The 22,836-nt window shown below is 47.8% G+C and overlaps 1 protein-coding gene across 1 annotated transcript in view; it reads left to right on the plus strand.

Moving 5' to 3' along the window:
* Positions 1-21,619, plus strand: part of OAS3 (2'-5'-oligoadenylate synthetase 3, 100kDa) — a 31,364-nt gene extending 9,745 nt beyond the window's left edge. The window contains exons 4-16 of the mRNA XM_011997911.1: positions 1,910-2,148; positions 3,106-3,259; positions 4,024-4,368; positions 5,838-6,120; positions 9,164-9,339; positions 11,060-11,310; positions 11,721-11,865; positions 12,640-12,813; positions 14,142-14,427; positions 15,812-15,987; positions 16,329-16,567; positions 17,996-18,143; positions 18,350-21,619. Of these exons, the coding sequence (XP_011853301.1) occupies positions 1,910-2,148; positions 3,106-3,259; positions 4,024-4,368; positions 5,838-6,120; positions 9,164-9,339; positions 11,060-11,310; positions 11,721-11,865; positions 12,640-12,813; positions 14,142-14,427; positions 15,812-15,987; positions 16,329-16,567; positions 17,996-18,143; positions 18,350-18,361 (2,628 nt within the window). The 3' untranslated portion in view covers positions 18,362-21,619. The remainder of the gene's footprint in view (positions 1-1,909; positions 2,149-3,105; positions 3,260-4,023; positions 4,369-5,837; positions 6,121-9,163; positions 9,340-11,059; positions 11,311-11,720; positions 11,866-12,639; positions 12,814-14,141; positions 14,428-15,811; positions 15,988-16,328; positions 16,568-17,995; positions 18,144-18,349) is intronic.
* The last annotated feature ends 1,217 nt before the right edge of the window (positions 21,620-22,836 follow it).

Consider the following 22,836-nt stretch of genomic DNA (forward strand, 5'->3'; position numbering starts at 1 on the left):
TAGGCGCCCGCCACCTCGCCTGGCTAGTTTTTTGTATTTTTTAGTAGAGATGGGGTTTCACCGTGTTAGCCAGGATGGTCTCGATCTCCTGACCTCGTGGTCCGCCCATCTCGGCCTCCCAAAGTGCTGGGATTACAGGCTTGAGCCACCGTGCCCGGCCTCTTAGTGTATCTTAAGAAGTCTTCCTCTATCCTGCCAGGTGCAGTGGCTCACAGCTGGAATCCCAGCACTTTGAGTGGCCGAGGCAGGTGGATTACTTGAGGTCAGGAGTTCAAGACCAGCCTGGCCAACATGGTGAAACCCTGTCTCTACTAAAAATACAAAATGTAGCCAGGCGTAGTGGCACACACCTGTAATTCCAGTTACTTGGAAGGCTGCGGCAGGAGAATCACTAGAACCCAGGAGGCAGAGGTTGCAGTAAGCCGAGATTGCACCACTGCACTCCGGTCTGGGTGACAGACCCAGACTCCATCTCAAGAAAAAAAAAAAAAAAGAGGTATTTCCCTATCCTGACTTTGTAAAATGACTCTTTCATATTTCCTGCCATCGTATTGTTTCCCATTGTATTTCTGTTCATATTCAGGACTTTGGCCTGTCTGGTACGGTATGAGGAAATGTGGAGGTAGTACACCTCCCTCCCCAGCCTCAGGGATGCTCCCTTGCTCTGTTCATGTTTGTTGCCAGACTCTTATGCATTGGGGAAAGTGTGCCAAGTCTATGCCTGGAGATGGGGGAACAGGCTCCCCCAAAATCTTGCAGCACATGGCTTGGTCATTCTGATGGACCGGTCATCATAATCAGTCTATCTAGGAGATTCTGGATTCCAATTCTGGCTCAGCCATCTTCTTGCTGTGTGATCCTGGACAAGTTCCTAGCCTTCTCTGGGCCTCTGTTTCCTCCACTTGCACATAAATAAATATATGCGTTGGTAAATCTTACTCAGGTTCTTTCCACATAGGATTCTCCAGGGGCAGAAAATGCTAATAGCCTGGTACTTCTTAAAAGGGCAAACTGCTGGATATGGTGGCTCATGCCTGTGGTCCTCTCTATGCAGGAGGCTGAGGTGGGAAGATCACTTGAGCCCAGGAGTTCAAGGCTGCAGTGACCTATGATTGAGCCACTGCACTTCAGCCTGGGCAACAGAGCAATACTCTGTCTATAAATTAAGTAATTAATTAATACAACTGTGGAGCCAGCTTGGTTGGGCATTAGAAATTCTATCTTGATCTGGGTGGTGGGTACACATGTGCACCCAGGTGTGTTTATCCCCCCAAAGAGAGGGTGTGAGTGGAGGGAATGTGGAGATGCTGGGTGCTTCTAGTCAGGTGGGTCACCTTCTGGCAAGCTGAAGCATCCCCTCTGGAGTTACTCAGAGGCCTGGGATTCTTGCCTTGGCATGGAGTAATTCCTCCCTGGTACATGGAGATCCCAAGTGTATGGTTCACAAATAGAAATCATGCATTTGGGGATGGGGGATAGACAGCTGGAGTGAGGAGGGAAGGACAGAGTCCTGGCCCGCTGCCCCACCCCACTCCAGGGGTGAAAGGGCGACAACTTGGTACCCTTCTCCAACCATCCACGGAACTGGGACCCCAGATCTGCTTCACCTTTATTTGAGGATAGGTAGCAATTTGAGACTACCCTTGGCTTCTCTCTGACTGCTCCCTGCCTCCTTGGGACTTGAAACTTACACCCCTCCCTCCCACCACTCCCCCGTCATACGAGCCAACCACTTTGCTGAAGCTACCAGTGAGGGCTGGTGAGAAATGCCACTTGTTCTTGGAACAGGCTTGGAACACAGCATCTTGTCTCAGGCTCAGCCTGGAAGGTCCCCAGTCTGGTTCTGCAGAGAGCTGGCTCTCTTTCCTCTCCTTCATCCTTCTGAGTCCCCTGCCATGCCCTCTCACAGGTGTGCCAACAGGGGTTGTGGGAGGAGACGCTGCCCCCGGTCTATGCTCTGGAATTGCTGACCATCTTCGCCTGGGAGCAAGGCTGTAAGAAGGATGCTTTCAGCCTGGCCGAAGGCCTCCGGACTGTCCTGGACCTGATCCAACAGCATCAGCACCTGTGTGTTTTCTGGACTGTCAACTATGGCTTCGAGGACCCTGCAGTTGGGCAGCTCTTGCAGCGGCAGCTTGAGAGACCCAGGTACCTCCTAATAATACCTGTTCTCCTGTCCTGGGGCCGGGGGGAGATAATTAACAAGGATAAAATTGGTCACATCTACTGAGTGCTTGGGTGTAGGCCAAAGCAAAATGCTGCATGTACATGTTTTAATTCACTGGATTCAGCCCAGATGCACATTAGAATTACCTGGGGGAGTTTTAAAAAATATACCAGTGCCTGACCCCACATGTTTTATATGTGAATGTTTTGCTGATGTATAGCAGAAAGTGCATGTTCTGATGAATGTGTGAAGACTGCATACTTTGAAACCATCACCCAGATCATGGTAGAATATTTCCAGCACCTCGCTGGTCCCCTCTCAGTCAGTAACCTTCCAAAATAACCCCACTTACACTTTTAAGATTACAGTTGTGCCTTTTCTTAAATCTTATTTAAATGGAATCATGCCACATGTACTTTTGTGTCTGGCTTCTTGTTCTGTTCTCAAGATTAAGTCTTTGAGATTCAGCTATACAGTTGTGGATCATTCTTTTTTGTTGCTGTATAGTGTTCCATTGTGTGAATTTATCAAAATACGTTGTCCATTCTACTGATGATGGGCATTTGAGTTCTTTCAACTTGGAGTTATTACAAATAGGGCCATTATAAACATTTCTGGACATGTTTTTTTGGTGCATATGCATATCTGTTGGAAATATACCTAGGAATGAAATTGCTGAATTGCAGGATGTAACTCAAGAGCCCTTGAGAGTGGATCCTGGTGTCTTGTGATTCCAACGTGCAGCCAGGGTTGACAATGATAAGCAGGCAATGTTGTTATCCTCATTTTGCAGACGAGGAAATTGAGGTTCAGAGAAGGTAAATCATTTGTCCCAGGTCACACAGCTGGAAAGTAGCAGAGATGCGATTGGAACCAGGTCCATTTCACTCTAGAGCCCTCTTGCTAACCAGAACTTTCTTGTCTCTCTGAAATTGCAGGCCTGTGATCCTGGACCCAGCCGACCCCACATGGGACCTGGGAAATGGGGCAGCCTGGCACTGGGATTTGCTAGCCCAGGAGGCAGCATCCTGCTGTGACCACCCATGCTTTCTGAACGGGATGGGGGATCCAGTGCAGCCTTGGCAGGGGCCGGTAAGTGAGGGGGTCCCAGGACCCTTGGGTTTTGCACTTTATGTGTCCAATGTTTCCTGAGCATCTACTATGTGCCATATGGTGTGGAACAGGCTTTTAAAAGCAGGGGTGGCTGGGCGCAGTGGCTCACGCCTGTAATCTCAACACATTGGGAGGCTGAGGCGGGCAGATTACCTGAGGTCAGGAGTTCGAGACCAGCCTGGACAACATGGTGAAACCTCGTCTCTACTAAAAATACAAAAATTAGCCAGGCGTGGTGGTGGGTGCTCGTAATCCCAGCTACTCGAGGGGCTGAGGCAGGAGAATTGCTTGAACCAGGGAGGCAGAGGTTGCAATAAGCCGTGATCACTCCTTTGCACTCCAGGCTACGCGACAGAGTAAGACTCCGTCTCAAAAAATAAACAAATAAATAAATAAATAAATAAAAATTCACAGGGCAGCAGGCATGTAAAACGGTCTTATCACCAAGCTCAAGCTGAAACTGCCGGGGGAAGGAGCCCTTTGTTTTTCTGCACCTATGGTCTGCTTACCAGGCCTTTCTGCCCATAACAAGGGCACCCATTTTGCAGTTTATCCCTTCAGAAAGGCACCTTTTTCAACTCTGCCCAAAGATGCCAGGTGGGTTAGCTGTGGCCCTCCCACTTCCCCTCTCTAAGCCTCAGTCACCCTGACTGTACAAAGGGCGGGAGCTGGGGACAGAAGGCACTGGGTTGATGCAGGAACCTCTGCACCTGGCTGAGGCAGCTCCTTCAACGACCTTCCAGAGCCTTCCACGTGCCAGATGCTCAGGTTTGGGCCACCCCATCCAGCTAAACCCTAACCAGAAGACCCCTGAAAACAGCAAGAGCCTCGATGCTGTGTCCCCAAGAGCAGGGAGCAAAGCACCTTCATGCCCAGCTCCCGGCCCCGCTGGGGCAGCCAGCATCGCCCCCTCTGTGCCGGGAATGGCCTTGGACCTGTCTCAGATCCCCACCAAGGAGCTGGACCGCTTCATCCAGGACCACCTAAAGCCGAGTCCCCAGCTCCAGGAGCAGGTGAAAAAGGCCATCGATATCATCTTGCGCCGCCTCCGTGAGAACTGTGTTCACAAGGTCTCAAGAGTCAGCAAAGTGAGTTGGGCCAGTGGAGACACGGGGGGACCCTCTCGAGGGGTCAGCGTGGGAAAGGGAAGGAGTTACAGCAATGGAGCTGAGGTTGGGCTGGGGAACTGCATGGCCCGGGAAGGATGATTTGCTGGCTTAAATAAAATATATGTAAGTGCCAGCTTAGATTTTCATTTTTTAATGATACAATTTTTAAAACACTGTTACAAGAATCAGATCACTTGCCTCCTCAGCTCAAAATTCTCCATGGTTTCACAGTGTGCAGAGGCCTCAAGTCCTGTAGGGTGGGCCCTGGTCTCCCTCTGGCCTTGACTTACTCCACACTGGCCTCCTGGCTGCTCTGAGCTTACCAGGTTCACAGGCCCATTCAAGGCCTCTGTAGTGGCTTTCTCTTCCCCATCCATTTGTCTCTCTCTCTCTCTCTTTCTCCTCTTCAAGGTTCTTGATCCGACGTCCTCTTCCACTGAGGCCTGACCACGCAATTTAAAATTGCAGTCTTGCCCGGGCACGGTGGGTCACGCCTGTAATCCTAGCATTTTGTGAGGTCAAGGTGGGTGGATCACCTGAGGTCAGGAGTTCGAGACCACCCTGGCCAACATGGTGAAACCCTGTCTCTACTAAAAATACAAAAATTAGCCGGGCATGGTGACGGGCCCCTGTAATCCCAGCTACTCGGGAGGCTGAGGCAGGAAAATCGCTTGAACCTGGGAGGCAGAGGTTGCAGTGAGCTGAGACCGTGTCACTGCACTCCAGCCTAGGTGACAAGAGTGAAACTCCATCTTAAAAATAAAAATAAATAAATAAAAATAAAATTGCAGTCTTGCACTACCAGCCCCCTTTCAGTGCTTAGCATTTTTCCTTTTCTCCCCCAGCCAACATGTAAGTTCCAGGAGAACAGAAATTTTGTATCCTCTCCTCTTCTTTCCTTCCTGCAACAAACATTTAGTGAGCACTGACATGTACTGGGATATGTGTGATATTCCGTGTGGTATCACATTACATGTAAGTGCTCACTAAATGTTTGTTGGAGGAAGGAAAGAAGAAGAGAGGGAGGGAGGGAGGGAATTGATGGAAACAGGGCAACAGAGCACAACTGCAGGCCCTATTTCGCCTTGGGACCTCAATTTGCAACTGCTGGCCCAGATGTGCAGTCAGTAGGCACTGCAGAGAGTAGGCTAAAATGTTTGGTCGCTGCCCCTACTCAGCCCCACCTCCATTATCTGTTGCTGCAGATTGGCCTGACTTAGCTCAGGCTTCATGGATCAGAGGGCAGGTGCAGGCAGTTACAACTTGACTCTCTGTCACAATTCTAAGAGCTCACAGGACCCATGCAGTCGGCCTCTGTCATAGTGCCCAGACCTGACATCAGCAAGAGGGCAGGTTCCAGGCTGTAGATGGGGCGCAGGTGATGGGATCGTAGTCTGACTCCTAGGCTCCTAGAAGTTCCCTGGTCTGAGCTGTACTTCCCTCCCCAGGGGGGATCATTTGGCCGGGGCACAGACCTAAGGGATGGCTGTGATGTTGAACTCGTCATCTTCCTCAACTGCTTCACGGACTACAAGGACCAGGGGCCCCGCCGTGCAGAGATCCTCGATGAGATGCGAGCGCAGCTAGAATCCTCGTGGCAGGGCCAGGTCCCTGGCCTGAGCCTTCAGTTTCCTGAGCAGAATGTGCCTGAGGCTCTGCAGTTCCAGCTGGTGTCGACGGCCCCGAAGAGATGGACAGATGTTAGCCTGCTGCCTGCCTTTGATGCTCTGGGTGAGGGCGTCCAGCGTGTCCCTTGGAGAACGATAGGGACCTCAGGTCCCCGTCTAACTGGGGTGCCTGCCTCCTCTTTGTGATCATAATTCTCCTACTTGACCAAGCACTGAAAATGACTTTGAGATATTGAAAGTAATCATCACCATCAAATCTTACAACTATTTAGTGCTTTAACTTCACAAAGATTTTAATTATGAAACGTTTCAAGCATACAGAAAACGACAGACATCACACACCCATGTACCCCAATTCAGATTTAAAAAATGCTAACAGTAGGCATATCTGCTTGGTATTTTTTTTAAAGAAATTTCTCATGTTACAATTTTCTTCCTTATTTTAAAGGGTTTACTTTATGGTTCTTTTTTTTTTTTAACTTTTGGAGGTGAATCTTAGCTTAGTAATTGTCAGTTTTAGTCAACGCAATTAAAGCTACCGATTTCCCTTTCAGTACCACTTTAGCTACAGGGTAAATCTTTTGTTTGACATGTATAATTTTTATCCTCATTCCGGTCTAAATATTTTGTACTTTTAATTATGACATCATTGTTTGTTGTTTCTTCCATGAATATTTGGAAGTAGCTTTCCAAATGAATGTTTTGGGGTTTTGTTTGCTTTTGACATTTACTTATTATCTTTTTTAAAACTGTAGTCAGAAAACATACTTTATGTGATATCAATTATTTGGAATTTGTTGGCATTTCTTAGGTTGCCCATGGTTGAAAAGAATGCATGCTTTCCAGCCAGACGTGGTGGATCACACCTGTAATCCCAGCAATTTGGGAGGCCAAGGCGGGTGGGTCACTTGAGTTCAGGAGTTTGAGACCAGCCTGGCCATAGTGAAACCCTGTCTCCACTAAAAATACAAAAAAAACTTGGTGTGGTAGCATGCACCTGTAATCCCAGCTACTTGGGAGACTGAGGGAGGAAAATTAGTTGAACCTGGGAGGTGGAGGTTGCAGTGAGCTGAGATTGCACCACTGCACTCCAGCCTGAGAGACAGAGTGAGACTCCATCTCAAAAAAAAAAAAAAAAAAAAGATCGCATGCTTTCATTGCTGAATGCAGACTTCTATATAGGTTCTGTAGATCTAGCTTATGACCTTTTGCTCAGATAATTTTTTGTTTAGTCTCTCAATTTCTGAGCGAGATATCTTAAAATCTCCTACTCAGAATGGAGACTTATCCATTGTTCCTTGCAATAAGTTTTGCTTCTAATATTTTGAGGCTATGTTATTGAGAACATATACGCACATAATTATTACACTTTATTGGATTGTACTTTTTATCATTAAGTAATAATCTTCATTACTTCTAAACGTTATCTTTGTCTTAAAGCCTTTTGTCTGATATTAACAGAGCCGCAGTCCTCTTTTGTCGGCATTTTCCTGATGTACCCTCTCCACTCTTTATTTCCTAGTATGTGTTATTAAATTGTACCCTTTATAGGTAGCACAAAGCTAAAAGACAAAAATGAAACAAGCAACAATGATATAATAATTTACATGGGTTTAATAGTATCTTGGAACTAAACTACCAGTCACTAATAATAGGGGAAACTGTTTCTTTTGTTTTTGTTTTCACAGTCTGTGCAAATTAAAACCTATTAATATAATTAACAAATTTTTTCACCATTGCTACTTGATTTCCAGTTCTTCCTTCTGGATTCATTTTCCTTCTTACAGAAATACATCTTTTAGTACTTTTTCAGAAAGGGTTTATGAGTGACAAATTTTTCTCAGACTTTGTCTAAAGCCCTTTCTGTTTCACCTCCGTGCTTGAATGGGATGCTTGACACTTGTTTTCCTTAGTTCTGCTGTCTTCTTACCTGTTGTTGCTGATGAGAAGTCTCTGTCAGTTGTTGATTTTTTGTTGTTAACAATCTGTTTTTTTGTTTGTGTGCGTGGTTTTTTGTTTGTTCATTTTGTTTTGATTTCCCTTTTGTTGGCTTTTAAGACTTTCTCTTGGTTCATAGTATTCTTCAGCTTCTCTTTGATGTATCTGTGTATGGATTTCTTTTTAATGTGTCCTCTTTGAAACGTGCTGTCCCTCCTGAATCTGAGAGCTCAATTCTTCCTTTAGTTTTAGGGAGATGTCTTCCAATAGCTCTTCGAATACTGCCTCTCCCCTATTTTCTCTATTCTCTACTTCTAGAACTCCTGTTAGATAGTTTCTTATCTCATCCTCCATGGCTTTTCATCTCTTTCTCTCTCTTTTTTTTTTCCCTCGCCATGCAGATACTATACATTTGGACTTCACATCCACATCTAGCACAGGATGGGGGTCCCAGTTTCTCACAGGGGATTTTCTTCCCCCCACCCCCCGCCCAGAGCCCTAGCAGCAAGCTTCCTTAAAGCCCCTCTCTGCCAGTGGATAACCTTTTGCAGTCACTTTTCATGAAGAAGGCATTTATTTTAGAGGCCAGCCTTACAAAAGTGAGGGATGAGACTCAATTGTAGCTTCCTCTCTTTGTCTTGTTTTTCTTCTTCTGGAAGATAACATTAATAATAGCAATAATTACTGCTTATTGAGCACATGATTCTACACTGTTCTAAGCACTTCACATGTAGATTTCAATTGATTCTTACAATAACCTTAGAAGGACAGGTGCTATTTATGATCCCCCTTTTACAGATGAGGAAACTATACCCGAAGAGGTAAAAATCACAAAGCTTGGATTTGAACCCAGGCTTATCTGTCTCCAGAGCTCACTCCTTTAACCACTATGTGACACAGCTTTTCTGGGTCAAGATTATCCGTCTTTCAGCTTTCAGGGAAAATTTTTAAAAAAATAAATAAATAGAAGATTATCCACCGTGCAGTTACTGGATAGATTAGCAAAAATTATTAAAAAGTATCCAGTACAGAATTGATACTGAAAAAAATGATAGCTCTGATTGTTATGCAATATTATAGTGTATTACTGATTGCAATGTTAGGTGATTAATGTTAGAATATTCATAAAGGCTGGTGAATGGATGGGTTGGTAAATGCTGCTGTCTGCGATTGGAGTTGCACACTCAGGGTGTTTCAAACTTCTACAGGGCAGCTCAGTTCTGGCACCAAACCAAATCCCCAGGTCTACTCGAGGCTCCTCAGCAGTGGCTGCCAGGAGGGCGAACATAAGGCCTGCTTCGCAGAGCTGCGGAGGAACTTCGTGAACATTCGCCCCGCCAAGTTGAAGAACCTGATTCTGCTGGTGAAGCACTGGTACCGCCAGGTGAGTTGCCCCTGGCTCCTCCCAGGAAGCCGCCACTGTCATGGCAACCACCCCAGCCAATCAGTTCCTCCCCTACACCCACGTCTCCCCTCCTTGGCTTCTTTTTTTTTTTTTTTGAGACGGAGTCTCGCTCTGTCGGCTGGATCTCGGCTCACTGCAAGCTCCGCCTCCCGGGTTTATGCCATTCTCCTGCCTCAGCCTCCTGAGTAGCTGGAACTGCAGGCGCCCGCCACCTCGCCCGGCTAGTTTTTTTGTATTTTTTAGTAGAGACGGGGTTTCACCGTGTTAGCCAGGATGGTCTCGATCTCCTGACCTCGTGATCCGCCCGTCTCGGCCTCCCAAAGTGCTGGGATTACAGGCTTGAGCCACCGCGCCCAGCCTCCTTGGCTTCTTATTGGTCATCCAAAGCAAAAGGACCGGCCTCCTCCATCCTCCATTTCCTGCCCAGATCTGGAAGTCACTGTTAGAAAAAATCTTTTCTCCATCAACTCTGAAGTCCTCATTTCTTGTACCTGGGGTTCACTGTCCCTCTTTAGCCCATCCACTTCTCTCTTTTGACACTGCAAATGTTTTCTCTGATTTTCTCCCACCTCCAAACTTTTGCTTATGTTACCCCCACCACATCTCTATTTTTGGAAAAGAAAACTCCGCTGTCTGGAAGCCTAGAGCTGGCAGTGACCACCATATGGTAAGGACCTGTCCAAGACAGAAAAACCAGAGCACTTGAACAGAAAAGATCTGAACAGAAAAGCTGATGACTCCTTATGGGCTCCTGGATCAACCTGTGCCTGAAAGCAGTCTACTCCAGGGCTTTTGGGTTACATCAGCCAATACAATCTTTCACAGCCTTTTTTTTCTTCTTTTCTTTTTTTTTTTTTTTTTTTTGAGAAAGGGTCTCACTTTGTCACCCACACTGGAGTGCAGTGGCACTATTACAGCTCACTGCAGCCTCGACCTTCTGGGCTCAAGCAATCCTCCTGCCTCAGCCCCCCAAGTAGCTAAGACTACAGACATGCACTACGACACCTGGCTGACTTTTGTACTTTTTGTAGAGACAGGAGTCTTACCATGTTGCCCAAGTTAGTCTCTAACTTCTGAGCTCAAGTAATCCACCCACCTTGGCCTCCCAAAGTGCTGGAATTACAGGTGTGAGCCACCGCGCCCCAGCCTTGCTGCCTCTTTTGAGTTGCACTAAATTCTGAGCATCCTTCGGAGTTCCCTTACTAAATACTTCTCTAAATTCTGACTTGCATTCATGCATCCCTATATTCAACAAACATCTATCGAGCACCTGCTATTACTAACTCTTGTGATGGACACTGGGATACCAAGATGGATACATTACAGCCTCTATTCCTGTACAACCACCCTATGTTATGTGATTAATGTTAAAATATTCCTAAAGGCTGATGATGGATGGATTCGTCAATGCTTCCATCTTCAATTAGAGTTACACACTCAAGATATTTCAAATTGCCAAATTCCTTGAGGGGAGACACTGGGCAAAAGCCACATCTGAGCTCTCAGTCTCACTGTATGACCTTAGACAAGTCACTACCCTCCTCTGAACCTCAGTTTACCCACCTGTAAAATGAGAAGCATCAGCAAGTTCCTATTCTTTCTGCACTTCTGTTTTCTATATTCCCTTCCTGCCCCAAGTGCTTATGGCCACACTCAGCTCACATCCACTAATCACTCATCTTGGCCTTGGGTGACACAGGTTGCGGCTCAGAACAAAAGAAAACGACCAGCCCCTGCCTCTCTGCCCCCAGCCTATGCCCTGGAGCTCCTCACCATCTTTGCCTGGGAGCAGGGCTGCGGGAAGGACTGTTTCGACATGGCCCAAGGCTTCCGGACAGTGCTGGGGCTCGTGCAGCAGCATCAGCAGCTCTGTGTCTACTGGACGGTCAACTATAGCACTGAGGACCCAGCCATGAGAATGCACCTTCTTGGCCAGCTTCGAAAACCCAGGTGAAGACCCGCTTCCCTTTGCCTGGCTTAATTATGCTTCTCCTCCCCACCGTCACCCTGGAGTCAGTCATCCAGGAGGGGTCCAAGGTAGGGTTTGGGGTGGGAATCCCACTCCTCACTCTGCTTCCCACTGGACTCTTTGCTGAGGAAATGTGAACATAAGGAGTCCCAAAAGAAACCAGGGCCAGTTTTATTAGCATGATAAAATAGTATTTCTCAGTTGAAGGGGCCACCCAATAGCTTTCCAACCAAGGCAGCCAATTGAGACTGCTTCTGCATTTGGGCAAGACTGAGCCAACCCTGAGGTCCTGACACTCTTTCCAGCCCTCACACCCCTTTTCAGCCCTTCCCCCCACCTCCTCTTTCACTGACTCCCACCTTCCCCACCCACCCTCTTGCTGTGCCCCCAGACCTCTGGTCCTGGATCCCGCTGATCCCACCTGGAACGTGGGCCAGGGTAGCTGGGAGCTGTTGGCCCAGGAAGCAGCAGTGCTGGGGATGCAGGCCTGCTTTCTGAGTAGAGATGGGACATCTATGCCGCCCTGGGATGTGATGGTAAGACAGAGGGTCCTGGGGGGCAGGGGGCCCTGCCCCTGCCTTCTAGTCAGGTTCCCTTAACCTGCCGGTGCACCCATCCCCCGCTGCTAGGAGTGTTGGTTCCTGACAACTCATAACCACCCCTTCTCTGGAGACTTGCCTTCCGTGAAATGCACAGATTGCTACGTCCCAGCCAGTGCCTGAGTGACACGGGCTTACAAAAGACCCAACTTTGTCTCCAGGCGGAACCGACTCTGATACAATTCACAGTCCAGCGCTCCCTGTGGGATCAGGCAAACACTTGTCTCTGGCTGAGCACCCAACTTTGCTGAGACACTTCTCCGCCCTCTGCTGCTGCCCTTGTTCCACTTCTCCTCCAAGCACTGCCCCAATTAATCATATCCACAAGAATTCCCACCATGGGCCCTGCCTCTAGGAAAACTGAGACATAAGCCACTTGCAGCTCCCAAAAGGACATGATTTTATCACTTTGACTATTTTGCAGCAGGGTCTCATAACCAGCGTTTGATACTCAAGACAATCCATTGAGACTCGGGCTTCATTATTGCACTCATTTAAACATGGGGAAACTGAGACCGTCTATTGATGCTAGAACCAAAATTCAATCTCAGGTCCTTCTGATGCTACCTCAGAACCTACCCACCAGCTGAGAAGGAAAGAGGGACATGGGAGACAGTGGGAGTCTTGTCCTCAGAGGACATCAAGGGGCAGGGCTTGGGTGAGCACTGGGAGTCCCGTCTCAAGCTGGCCCTGCCTGGATTCTCTCTGCAGCCAGCCCTCCTTTACCAAACCCCAGCTGGAGACCTCGACAAATTCATCAGTGAATTTCTCCAGCCCAACCGCCAGTTCCTGGCCCAGGTGAACAAGGCTGTTGATACCATCTGTTCATTTCTGAAGGAAAACTGCTTCCGGAATTCTCCCATCAAAGTGATCAAGGTGGTCAAGGTGAGTCCTCAGAGAGCTGTAGGCAAGCAATGTCCTGCAAGCTGGTGATCTCTCCCAGCCCAGGGCCAGGCCTGACCCACTTCCGCCCTCGTAGCAACCAGCAAAAAGCCAGGCATAGAGAAAGAGCCAGAAAGTGATCATGGGGGGATGGCAGAGAGAGGGCCCAGATATGTCCAACAAGTCCTTTTTGGTTGCTAGTGACACCCAACTCGAAAGAGGCAGCAAAGGAATGTACTGACTGATGTAACTGGAAAGTCTGGGGGTAGGGCTGCTTACAGGCATAGCCAGATACGGGAGACCAGGCAGCATCCTCAGGACTCAGTTTTTCTCTCCGGTTCTTGGTTTTGCTTTTTAATGTCGTGGATAGGCCCTTAACATATGGTGGCCTTTGGCAGCTCTAAGCTTCCAGAAAGGGGAATTTGTTTTTTCTTAAAATTCAAATAAAAGTCTTGGAATTGAGTCTCATTGGCCTGCCTTGGGTAACCTATCAACCCCCAAACTAATTACTGGGGCTAGGGAGACATGATGCTCTGGATGGCCAAGACCGGGTCACACGGTGAAGTGGCCCCCGCCTAGACCTCATGGGCTGAGTGTGGGGTAGGGGTGGTCCCTCCGTAGAACACCAGGATGCTGATCCCAGGTGGAAAGGACACTGGGGGTGTACAAAAGGTCACACTGTCCACGGCACTGGATACAGCCTTAGTCCACAGTTGGAGAGACAAGTGAGACCCAGATCGGCTCAGAAAGAGTGTTAGCATAAAGTCAACCAGTGAACAGTGCCAGGGATGCTGGTTTGCTGTGTGACCATAGGCATGTACCTTCCCTTCTCTGATCCTCACCTTCCTGATTTCTAACACTTGAGGAGAGTGGCTTGGCTCACTGGTTCTCAACCCTGGCTTCCCTGGCTTGACCTTAGAATCACAGTTTTTAAAAAATATGCTGATGCCCAAGCCCCAACCCAGGAAAACTTAAATCACAGTCCTGTGGGGTGAGAGCCAGCCGTTGGTCATTTGTAAAAGCCTTCCAGGTGCAGATAGCCTTGGGAGCTTCCGGCCCAAAAAAACAACCAACAAACAAAACACTTCTCAAATCCTCTCCAGTCACAAAACATGATGGAGTGAGAAATTTTGCATTTGTTGAAGGGTTTAAACTTACCTCCTGCACGCTTCTTTTTCTTACAGTCATACCAGATTAAAGATGTAACAGAGAGGTTAGGTGACTTGTCAAAAGTCACACAGTAGGTTTTCTAACTCATAGTCCAGAACCCACAGGCAAAAGGATGCCAAGCCATGCTTCAAGGGTTGAGCCACCTGCCATGTCCTCTCCAGGGTGGCTCTTCAGCCAAAGGCACAGCCCTGCGAGGCCGCTCAGACGCCGACCTCGTGGTGTTCCTCAGCTGCTTCAGCCAGTTCACTGAGCAGGGGAACAAGCGGGCCGAGATTATATCCGAGATTCGAGCCCAGCTGGAGGCATGTCAACGGGAGCAGCAGTTCGAGGTCAAGTTTGAAGTCTCCAAATGGGAGAATCCTCGTGTGCTGAGCTTCTCACTGACATCCCAGACGATACTGGACCAGAGTGTGGACTTTGACGTGCTGCCAGCCTTTGACGCCCTAGGTGAGGTGCCCTGGCATAGACCTGAGAGGGGAAAATACAGAGGCAGGCCTGCCATGCACAGTTGTAGAGGTTGCACAGTGCACAACCAGGCCACATCTGTTCCCATCATTACAGGCACTGTAGTTGTGTATGTTCATCACAACTTTCCTGCAAAGTATCTAAAGAAGAGAGCACCTTTTTCTAATTTGCACAGGCACTCTGTGGGCTAACAGTGGCCTCAAGCTGGGTTCTAGTCCCAGCAATTCCACCAATATGCTGGATGACCTTGAACAAGGAACTTCCCCATCCTGAGCCCCAGTGTCTTTATCTCACATCTGACAGTAAGGACACTGATGTTTCTTGCACATTCCAAGCTTTGAGTGGTTTGTGTGCCATCCACCTCCTCCACCTGCTGCAGATCTATTCATTCAGTTCATTCAATACATGCATCTACTCTGTGCCCAGTGCTCTTCCAGGGACCAGAAATAAAGCCTTGAACAAAATAGACACAACTCTCTTCATATCTCTTCAACTCTCAGTTTGGTTAGCAGTTTTCAGAGTGAGAAAATCCCTTGTATCTGAATTGATTTAGTTTCTGAGTTTGAGGGAGCAGGTAGCCAAGGGAGGGATTCATGCAGAATTTTGTTTTAAGAGACAGGGTCTTACTTTATCACCCAGCCTGGAGTGCAGTGGGGTGATCATGACTCAATGCAGCTTCGAACTCCTAGGCTCAAGTGATCCTCCCGCCCTAGCCTCCTGAGAAGCTGGGACTACAGGTGCATACCACTACGCCTGGTTAATTTATAGAATTTTTTGTAGAGATGGAGATCTCACTATGTTGCCCAGGCTGATCTGAAACTCCTGGCTTCATATGATCCTCCTGCAGTGGCCTTCCAGAGTGCTGGGATTACAGACGTAAGCCACTGCACCCAGCCCAGAAATGTATCTGAATCTATTCAGTTCCTCAGTTCAGAGAGCGAGAATTTGGATATTAAGGAATGCCTTTAAGTGCAATGTAACCAGAATGGTGATGTCAACTCCATACGTAGCTCTGTTACCTGCAGGAGGTTGTAAGACTGAGGCCTCCCCTCCCCCAGTTAGAAAGATAAGCAAGTATTAGAGAGGTGTTAAAGACAGACTAGCTCCCAGCTGAGACTTTTTCCAAGATAGGTAAGCAGATGGTTTGAAAGGGAGCAGAAAAGGGAGTAAGACTGTCACTAGCGATTTAACGTGGGTCATGCCACATCTGTGTTCCACCTAAAAACACCCTGTGACCTCCCAGTGGATCCCAGACCACCGTTAGGAAAACACCCAAGAGGTAGGAGATCTCAGAAGTCCTTTCTAAGTTGGCCCCATTGGGACACCATGGGAACCAGAGTGATGGTAACCGTCTCCCCACCTCCAGGCCAGCTGGTCTCTGGCTCCAGGCCCAGCTCTCAAGTCTACGTCAACCTCATCCACAGCTACAGCAATGCAGGCGAGTACTCCACCTGCTTCACAGAGCTACAACGGGACTTCATCATCTCTCGCCCTACGAAGCTGAAGAGCCTGATCCGTCTGGTGAAGCACTGGTACCAGCAGGTTCGGCACATGGATGGGCCACCTTCCCCAGCAGCCCTAGGCTCTGCCTCTGGAGCACTTTCCTGGGAGGAGGCAGGGCCCAGCCCTGGCCAGGAACCTGGGTTGGTGGAGCAGAGCAGAAAGGATGCTATATCTCAGCTGTGGGACCTTAGTTTTCTTATCTGTAAGATGGGGGTGATAAAACTATGTTGCAGGATATGACGGGATAATGCATAGCAAGGCATCTGGCACATGTAGTGCTCAATAAAAGTTTTGGGGTTGCTTTGTCAAGTCCAGAATAGTCCCTTCTGTACCTCATCAGTGCCAATATAAACCAACACATCTTTGTCCTCGTTCTCCAGTGTCACAGGATCTCCAAGGGGAGAGGCTCCCTACCCCCAAAGCATGGGCTGGAACTCCTGACTGTGTACGCCTGGGAGCAGGGCGGGAAGGACCCCCAGTTCAACATGGCTGAGGGCTTCCGCACGGTCCTGGAGCTGGTCACCCAGTATCGCCAGCTCTGTATCTACTGGACCATCAACTACAATACCGAGGACAAGACTGTTGGAGACTTCCTGAAACAGCAGCTTCAGAAGCCCAGGTTTGGGTCTACCCGCAATGTTCCGGAATTTCAGACCTGGGATCACTCACTCTCCCCATTTTCTAGATTGCAGAGCAGAGACAGGAAAACACTCTTCCTGGAACTGATTCCTTTCTAGAAGTTATATTCTTAGGACCTGAGGGACAAGCAGTCAATTTGCTGGTCACCCAGGAAGAGGGTTGCCAGATAAAATGCAAGACCTCAAGTTAAATTTGAGTTTCAGATAAACAATGAATAACTTCTTAGTGTAAGTATGCCCAATGCCATATATGAGACATAATTATGCTTAAAAATTATTCACTGTTTATCTGAAAATCAAATTTTACTGGGCATCCTGGTTTGGTGGTGGTTGTTGTTTGTCTGTTTATTTTTGTTGCCCAGGCTGGAGTGCAATGGTGTGATCTTGGCTCACTGCAACCTCCGCCTCCCGGGTTCAAGCAATTCTTCTTCCTTAGCCTTCTGAGTAGCTGGGACCACAGGCACACACCACCATGGCCAGCTAATTTTTGTATTTTAGTAGAGATAGGGGTTTCACTATGTTGGCCAGGCTGGTCTCAAACTCCTGGCCTCAAGTGACCTGCCCGCCTTGGCCTCCCAAAGTTCCAGGATTACAGGCATGAGCCACTGTGCCCAGCTTTGTATTTGCATTTGTTAAATCTGACCACCCTACCTGTGAACCCACCCAGGTGCCATAAGCATGTTTCATTCTTTGGGATTTTGCCTACCTCGGAAATGGGTACAGAGGTAACAGAGATGCTTTTGCAAACTCAGGATGCATCTCCAGTCAGTGGGTAGTGGCTACTTAGAATGATGTGTGGAAAAAGCTTCTGAGGTTGTAATTTGACGCAGCTGGAAAAAGCGGGCTAACCAACTAGTGGTGAACAAAGGTTGAGCATCCCAAATGCAAAAATTCAAAATCTGAAAATGCCCCAGAATTTGAAGCTTTTTGACCACCAAAAAAAAATGCTCAAGGAAAATGCTCATTGGAGCATTTTGGATTTTCAAATTAGGGATTCTTAACTGGTAAGCGAAGAGTCCAAAATCTGAAAAAATTCGAAATCCAAAACACTTCTGGTCCCAAGCATTTTAGATAAGAGATACTCAACCTGTATCATGGATGTAGGAAGGGAAAGTTGTGGAACCAGTGCTGTGATTGATTAACAATGCCTCCCCTGAATAAGGAAGGGGTAAGCGGTAGCACTGTGGTTGGTTAGTAATGTTTGCCTGAATACAGAATGGCAAAGTGGCCATGTATGTCTTATTTTCTATACCTGCCCTGTAGTGTGTGCTGGGAGCACTGAGGAATCTCTGAGCCTGGCCCTAGCCCCTGCAAAGTGTTAGGTGAAAAGGGAAAATAGTCCAATCGGTGCCACAGGTGGACACTGAGATGTTGCCAGGAATAAGACTGACCCTGGGTGGGAATTACAGGCCTATCATCCTGGATCCGGCTGACCCGACAGGCAACCTGGGCCACAGTGCCCGCTGGGACCTGCTGGCCAAGGAAGCTGCAGCCTGCATGTCTGCCCTGTGCTGCGTGGGACGGAATGGCATCCCCATCCAGCCATGGCCAGTGAAGGTGAGAGATCTGTGGTGTCAAAAGAAGTACCCTTTGCGGGTGAGCGGGGAGCATGGCCAGGGGAGGGACATGACTCCTCCTAAATGGGCAGGACCCAGTGATGGCCCCAGGTGTGCCCCTGTGCTTCCATTTTCCCATCTGGCTATGTGGTCTCAGCTTCTGCAGAAAGGATGGGGTTACCAACATCTCCTATAATACTTCCCTAGGCTGCTGTGTGAAGTCAAGAAAATCAGTGGTCCTACTGGATGAAGAGAAGATGGACACCAGCCCTCAGCATAAGGAAATTCAGGGTCCCCTGCCAGACGAGAGAGATTGTGTGTGTGTGTGTGTGTGTGTGTGTGTGTGTACCCATGTATGCATGTGTGTGTTTTAGTGAATCTGCTCTCCCAGCTCACACACTCCCCTGCTTTCCATGACTTGCACACTAGGATCCAGACTCCATGGTTTGACACCAGCCTGCATTTGCAGCTTCTCTATCACTGCCTTGACTCTATCCTGCTTCCCACAACCACTGTTGCTTCCCACCCAGCTGAGAATGCCCCCTGCTCCCTGACTCCTCTCTGCCCATGCAAATTAGCTCACATCCTTCCTCCTGCTACAATCCAACCCTTCCTCCCACTGGCCCCTCCTTCTTCCCAAATCTAAATACTTTATATAGGGATGGCAGAAAGTTTCCATCTCATTTGTCTGCCACAGCCATTTGGTACTGGCTACCTGGAGCCTTATCTTCTGAAAGGTTTTAAAGAATGGCCAATTAGCTGAGAAGAATTATCTAATCAATTAGTGATGTCTGCCATGGATGCAGCAGAGGAAAAGTGGTGGTACAAGTGCCGTGATTGATTAGCAATGTCTGCACTGGATGCAGAAAAGAGAAGGTGCTCATAGGTTTACAGTGTATGTCTGGGCTCTTGAGGAGCCCTCTGAGCTCAGTTGCTAGCAGGAGAGTATGCCCATATTGGCTTACTTTGTCTGCCACAGACGCAGACAGAGGGAGTTGGGACATGCATGCTATTGGGACCCTCTTATTGGACAACTAATTGGATGCCTCTTCATGGGAGGCCTCCTTTTCTTCACCTGTTATGCTGCACTCCTCCCTAGTTTACACATCTTGATGCTGTGGCTCAGTTTACCTTCTTGAATTTTTATTGCGTTCCTGTTTTCTCTCCTAACATGCTGAGATTCTGCATCCCTGGAGCCTAAACCTGAGCCAGTGGCCAAACAGCCATGCTCAGCCTTTTTCTCTCTGCCCTCCAGAGCAAGGCCCACCAGGTCCATCCAGGAGGCTCTCCTCACCTCAAGTCCAACAACAGTGTCCACACTAGTCAAGGTTCAGCCCAGAAAACAGAAAACACTCCAGGAATCTTAGGCAGAAAGGATTTTATCTAAATCACTGGAAAGGCTGGAGGAGCAGAAGGCAGAGGTCACCACCGGACTATTGGTTTCAAGATTAGACCACTGTAGCCAAATCAGGGGTCAGAGAGCCGCCACTGCTGCTGCTAATGCCACCACTGCCCCTGCCATCACTGCCTCACATGCACAAAACTGGAGTCGAAACCTAGGTTAGATTCCTGCAACCACAAACATCCATCAGGGATGGCCAGCTGCCAGAGCTGCGGGAAGACAGATCCCACCGCCCTTTCTTAGCAGAATCTAAATTACAGCCAGAACTCTGGCTGCAGAGGAGTCTGAGACATGTATGATTGAATGGGTTCCAAGTGCCAAGGGGCGGAGTCCCCAGCAGATGCATCCTGGCCGTCTGTTGGGTGAATGAGGGAGTGGGTCTATCTCAAAGGAAGGAACAGGAAACAAAGAAAGGAAGCCACTGAACATCCCTTCTCTGCCCCACGGGAGTGTCTTAGACAGCCTGAATCTCAACAAACCACTGTTAAAACTTACCTGCTAAGAATGCTAGATTGAATGGGATGGAAAGAGCCTTCCCTCGTTATTGTCATTCTTGGAGAGAGGAGAGCGACCAAGGGCAGCTCCTCTGATTCACCTAGAGCCTGTTCTCTGCCCTGCTTGGCTCAGCCTACAGAGATTAGAGTCGGTGAAGGGACAGAGGACAGGGCTTCTAATACCTGTGCCATAGTGACGGCCTCCATCCCTGTCCCCCATCTTGGTGCTGAACCAACACTAAGGGCACCTTCTTAGACTCACCTCATCGATACTGCCTAGTAATCCAAGGCTAGAACTCTCAGGACCCCAACCTCCGCCTCTTGGACTGGCCCTGGCTGCTGCCACACACACATCCAAGAGCTCAGGGCCAGCTCTAGTGGGCAGCAGCGACCTGCTCTGCCAAGGTGTCCAGCAGCAGAGTGGCCCTGGCCTGGGCGTCGCAAGCCAGTGATGCTCCTGAGTAGACCAGGTGGCGGGTCGCAGTTGGGTGCCTTCCATTCTCACCACACAGACTCTGGGCCTCCCCGTAAAATGGCTCCAGAACTAGGGTAATCATGAGATGGTGGGAACCAGGGCAGCTCAGGTGCATGATACAAGGAGTGGTTGTCATCTGGGCAGGGCAGAGAGGAGGCCTCGCTGATCTGAAAAGGGGTGTATTTCATTCCAGGCCCTCAGTCTTTAGCAATGGCCACCCTGGTGTTGGCATATTGGCCCCACTGGAACTTTTGGGGGCTTCCCGGTCTAGCCACACCCTTGGGTAGAAAGACTTGACTGCATAAAGATGTCAGTTCTCCCTGAGTTGATTGATAGACTTGTCACCCTAAAAACACCCACATATGCTTTTCTATGGAACCAGATAAGTTGACACTAAAGTTCTTATGGAAAAATACACACACAATAGCTAGGAAAACACAGGAAAAGAAGAGTGCTGAGCAGGGCCTAGACTTAGCCAATATTAAAACACGCTATGAAGCCTCTGATATTTAAACAGCATAGCGCTGGTACGTAAATAAACAGACCAGTGCATTGGGTGACTCCAAGACTCTGGGGAAAAAAGTAATAAAAAGCTAAATGCAATCAATCAGCAATTGAAAGCTAAGTGAGAGAGCCAGACGGCCTCCTTGGTGGTGAAAGAGGCTTGCATTTCTTGCAGCCAGAAGGCAGAGAAAGTGAAGATCAAGTCCAGAACCGAATCCTAAGAAATGCAGGACTCCAAAGAAATTGGTGTGTGCGTGTGTGTGTTTAATTTTTAAAAAGTTTTTATTGAAATATAAGTCAATACCATAAAGCTCTCACCCTTTTAAAGTGTACAATTCAGTGGTGTGAGTATATTCGTAAGATTTATACTTGGTGTCTATTCATAAAACTTATATTCAGCATATTCATAACTAGAGCCATATCACAGATGCATTCATCATAGTAATTCCAGACATTTTCATCACCCTAAAAGGAAACCCTGAAACCCATTAGCAGTCATTCCCCATTCCTCCAACCCATTCTCTCCCTAATCCCTAGAAACCGCCAATCTGCTGTGTATTTCATCTATTGCAAATATTTCATATAAATGGCATGATACAATATGTGGTCTTTTGTGTCTGCCTTCTTTAACTTAACATGTTTTCAAGATCCATTCATGTTATAGTATATGTTGGTGTTTCATTCCTTTTTATTACCGAATGACGTTTCCACTGCATAAATGGACTACATTTTGTTTAGCCGTCTTCCATTGATAGGTATTTGGATACTCTCCACTTTTTTGTTATTTTGCTGCATTTTTTGCTATTAAGACTAATAGCTGCTATGGACACTCTTGTATGAGATTTTGTGCGGACATACGTTTTCATTTTTCTTGGGTATAAAAGGCGGTCCACAATTGATGACCCCATCATAAGCCAAGGAGCATCTGTGTGCTGTATTAATCAGAGTTCTCCAGAGAAACCACGCCATTAGAATAGAGAGAGATATATAGAAAGAGATTTATCATGAAGGTTTGACTTGTGTGATTATGGAGTCTGAGAAGTTCTGTGATCCACTATCTGCAAGCTGGAGACTCAGGAAGGCCAGTGGTTGTAGTTTCAGACCAATTCAGAAGGCTGAGAACCAGGAGATTGCTGGAATAAGTCCCAATCCAAGTCTGAAAGGCTAAGAACCAGGAGCATCAATATCCGAGGACAGGAGAAGACTGATGCCTCAGCTCAAGTGGGGAGAAAAAAATTGCTGTTCCTCTTTTTGTTCTATTCAGGCCTCCAGTGGATTGGAAAATGCGCACTCACCCTGGCGAGGGCTGTCTTCTCTGCTCAGTCTACAGATTCAAATAGTAATCTCTTCCAGGAACATGGTCACAGACACATCCAGAAATAACATTTTACCAGCCATCTGGGCATCCCTTAACCCCATCCAGTAGACACATAAAATTAACCCTCATGTATACCTAGGAGAGGAATTTCTGGATCACGTGATAACTCTTACGTTTAGCCATTTGAGAACTGCCAGACTGTTTTCCACAGTGGCTGCACCATTTATACACACCCACCCCTGGCAGTGAATGGAAGTTCCAGTTTCTCTATATCCTTGCCAACACTCATTGATCATGTTGATTATAGCCATCCTAGTGGGTAGATGAGAAAGTGATGATATGCTGTCAAAATAATCAGGTCTGCTCAATGTGGTCAGGACCGTACATGGTAAAAAAGAATAGGGCCTTGACACATAGAATGGGGACATTCAGGTTGATGCCACTGAGAATCTTTTTTTTTTTTTTTTTTTTTGAGACAGTGTCTTGCTCTGTTACTCAGGC

The sequence above is a fragment of the Mandrillus leucophaeus genome, unplaced genomic scaffold (genome assembly GCF_000951045.1).
Source record: "Mandrillus leucophaeus isolate KB7577 unplaced genomic scaffold, Mleu.le_1.0 Scaffold55, whole genome shotgun sequence".
Taxonomy (NCBI): Eukaryota; Metazoa; Chordata; class Mammalia; order Primates; family Cercopithecidae; genus Mandrillus; species Mandrillus leucophaeus.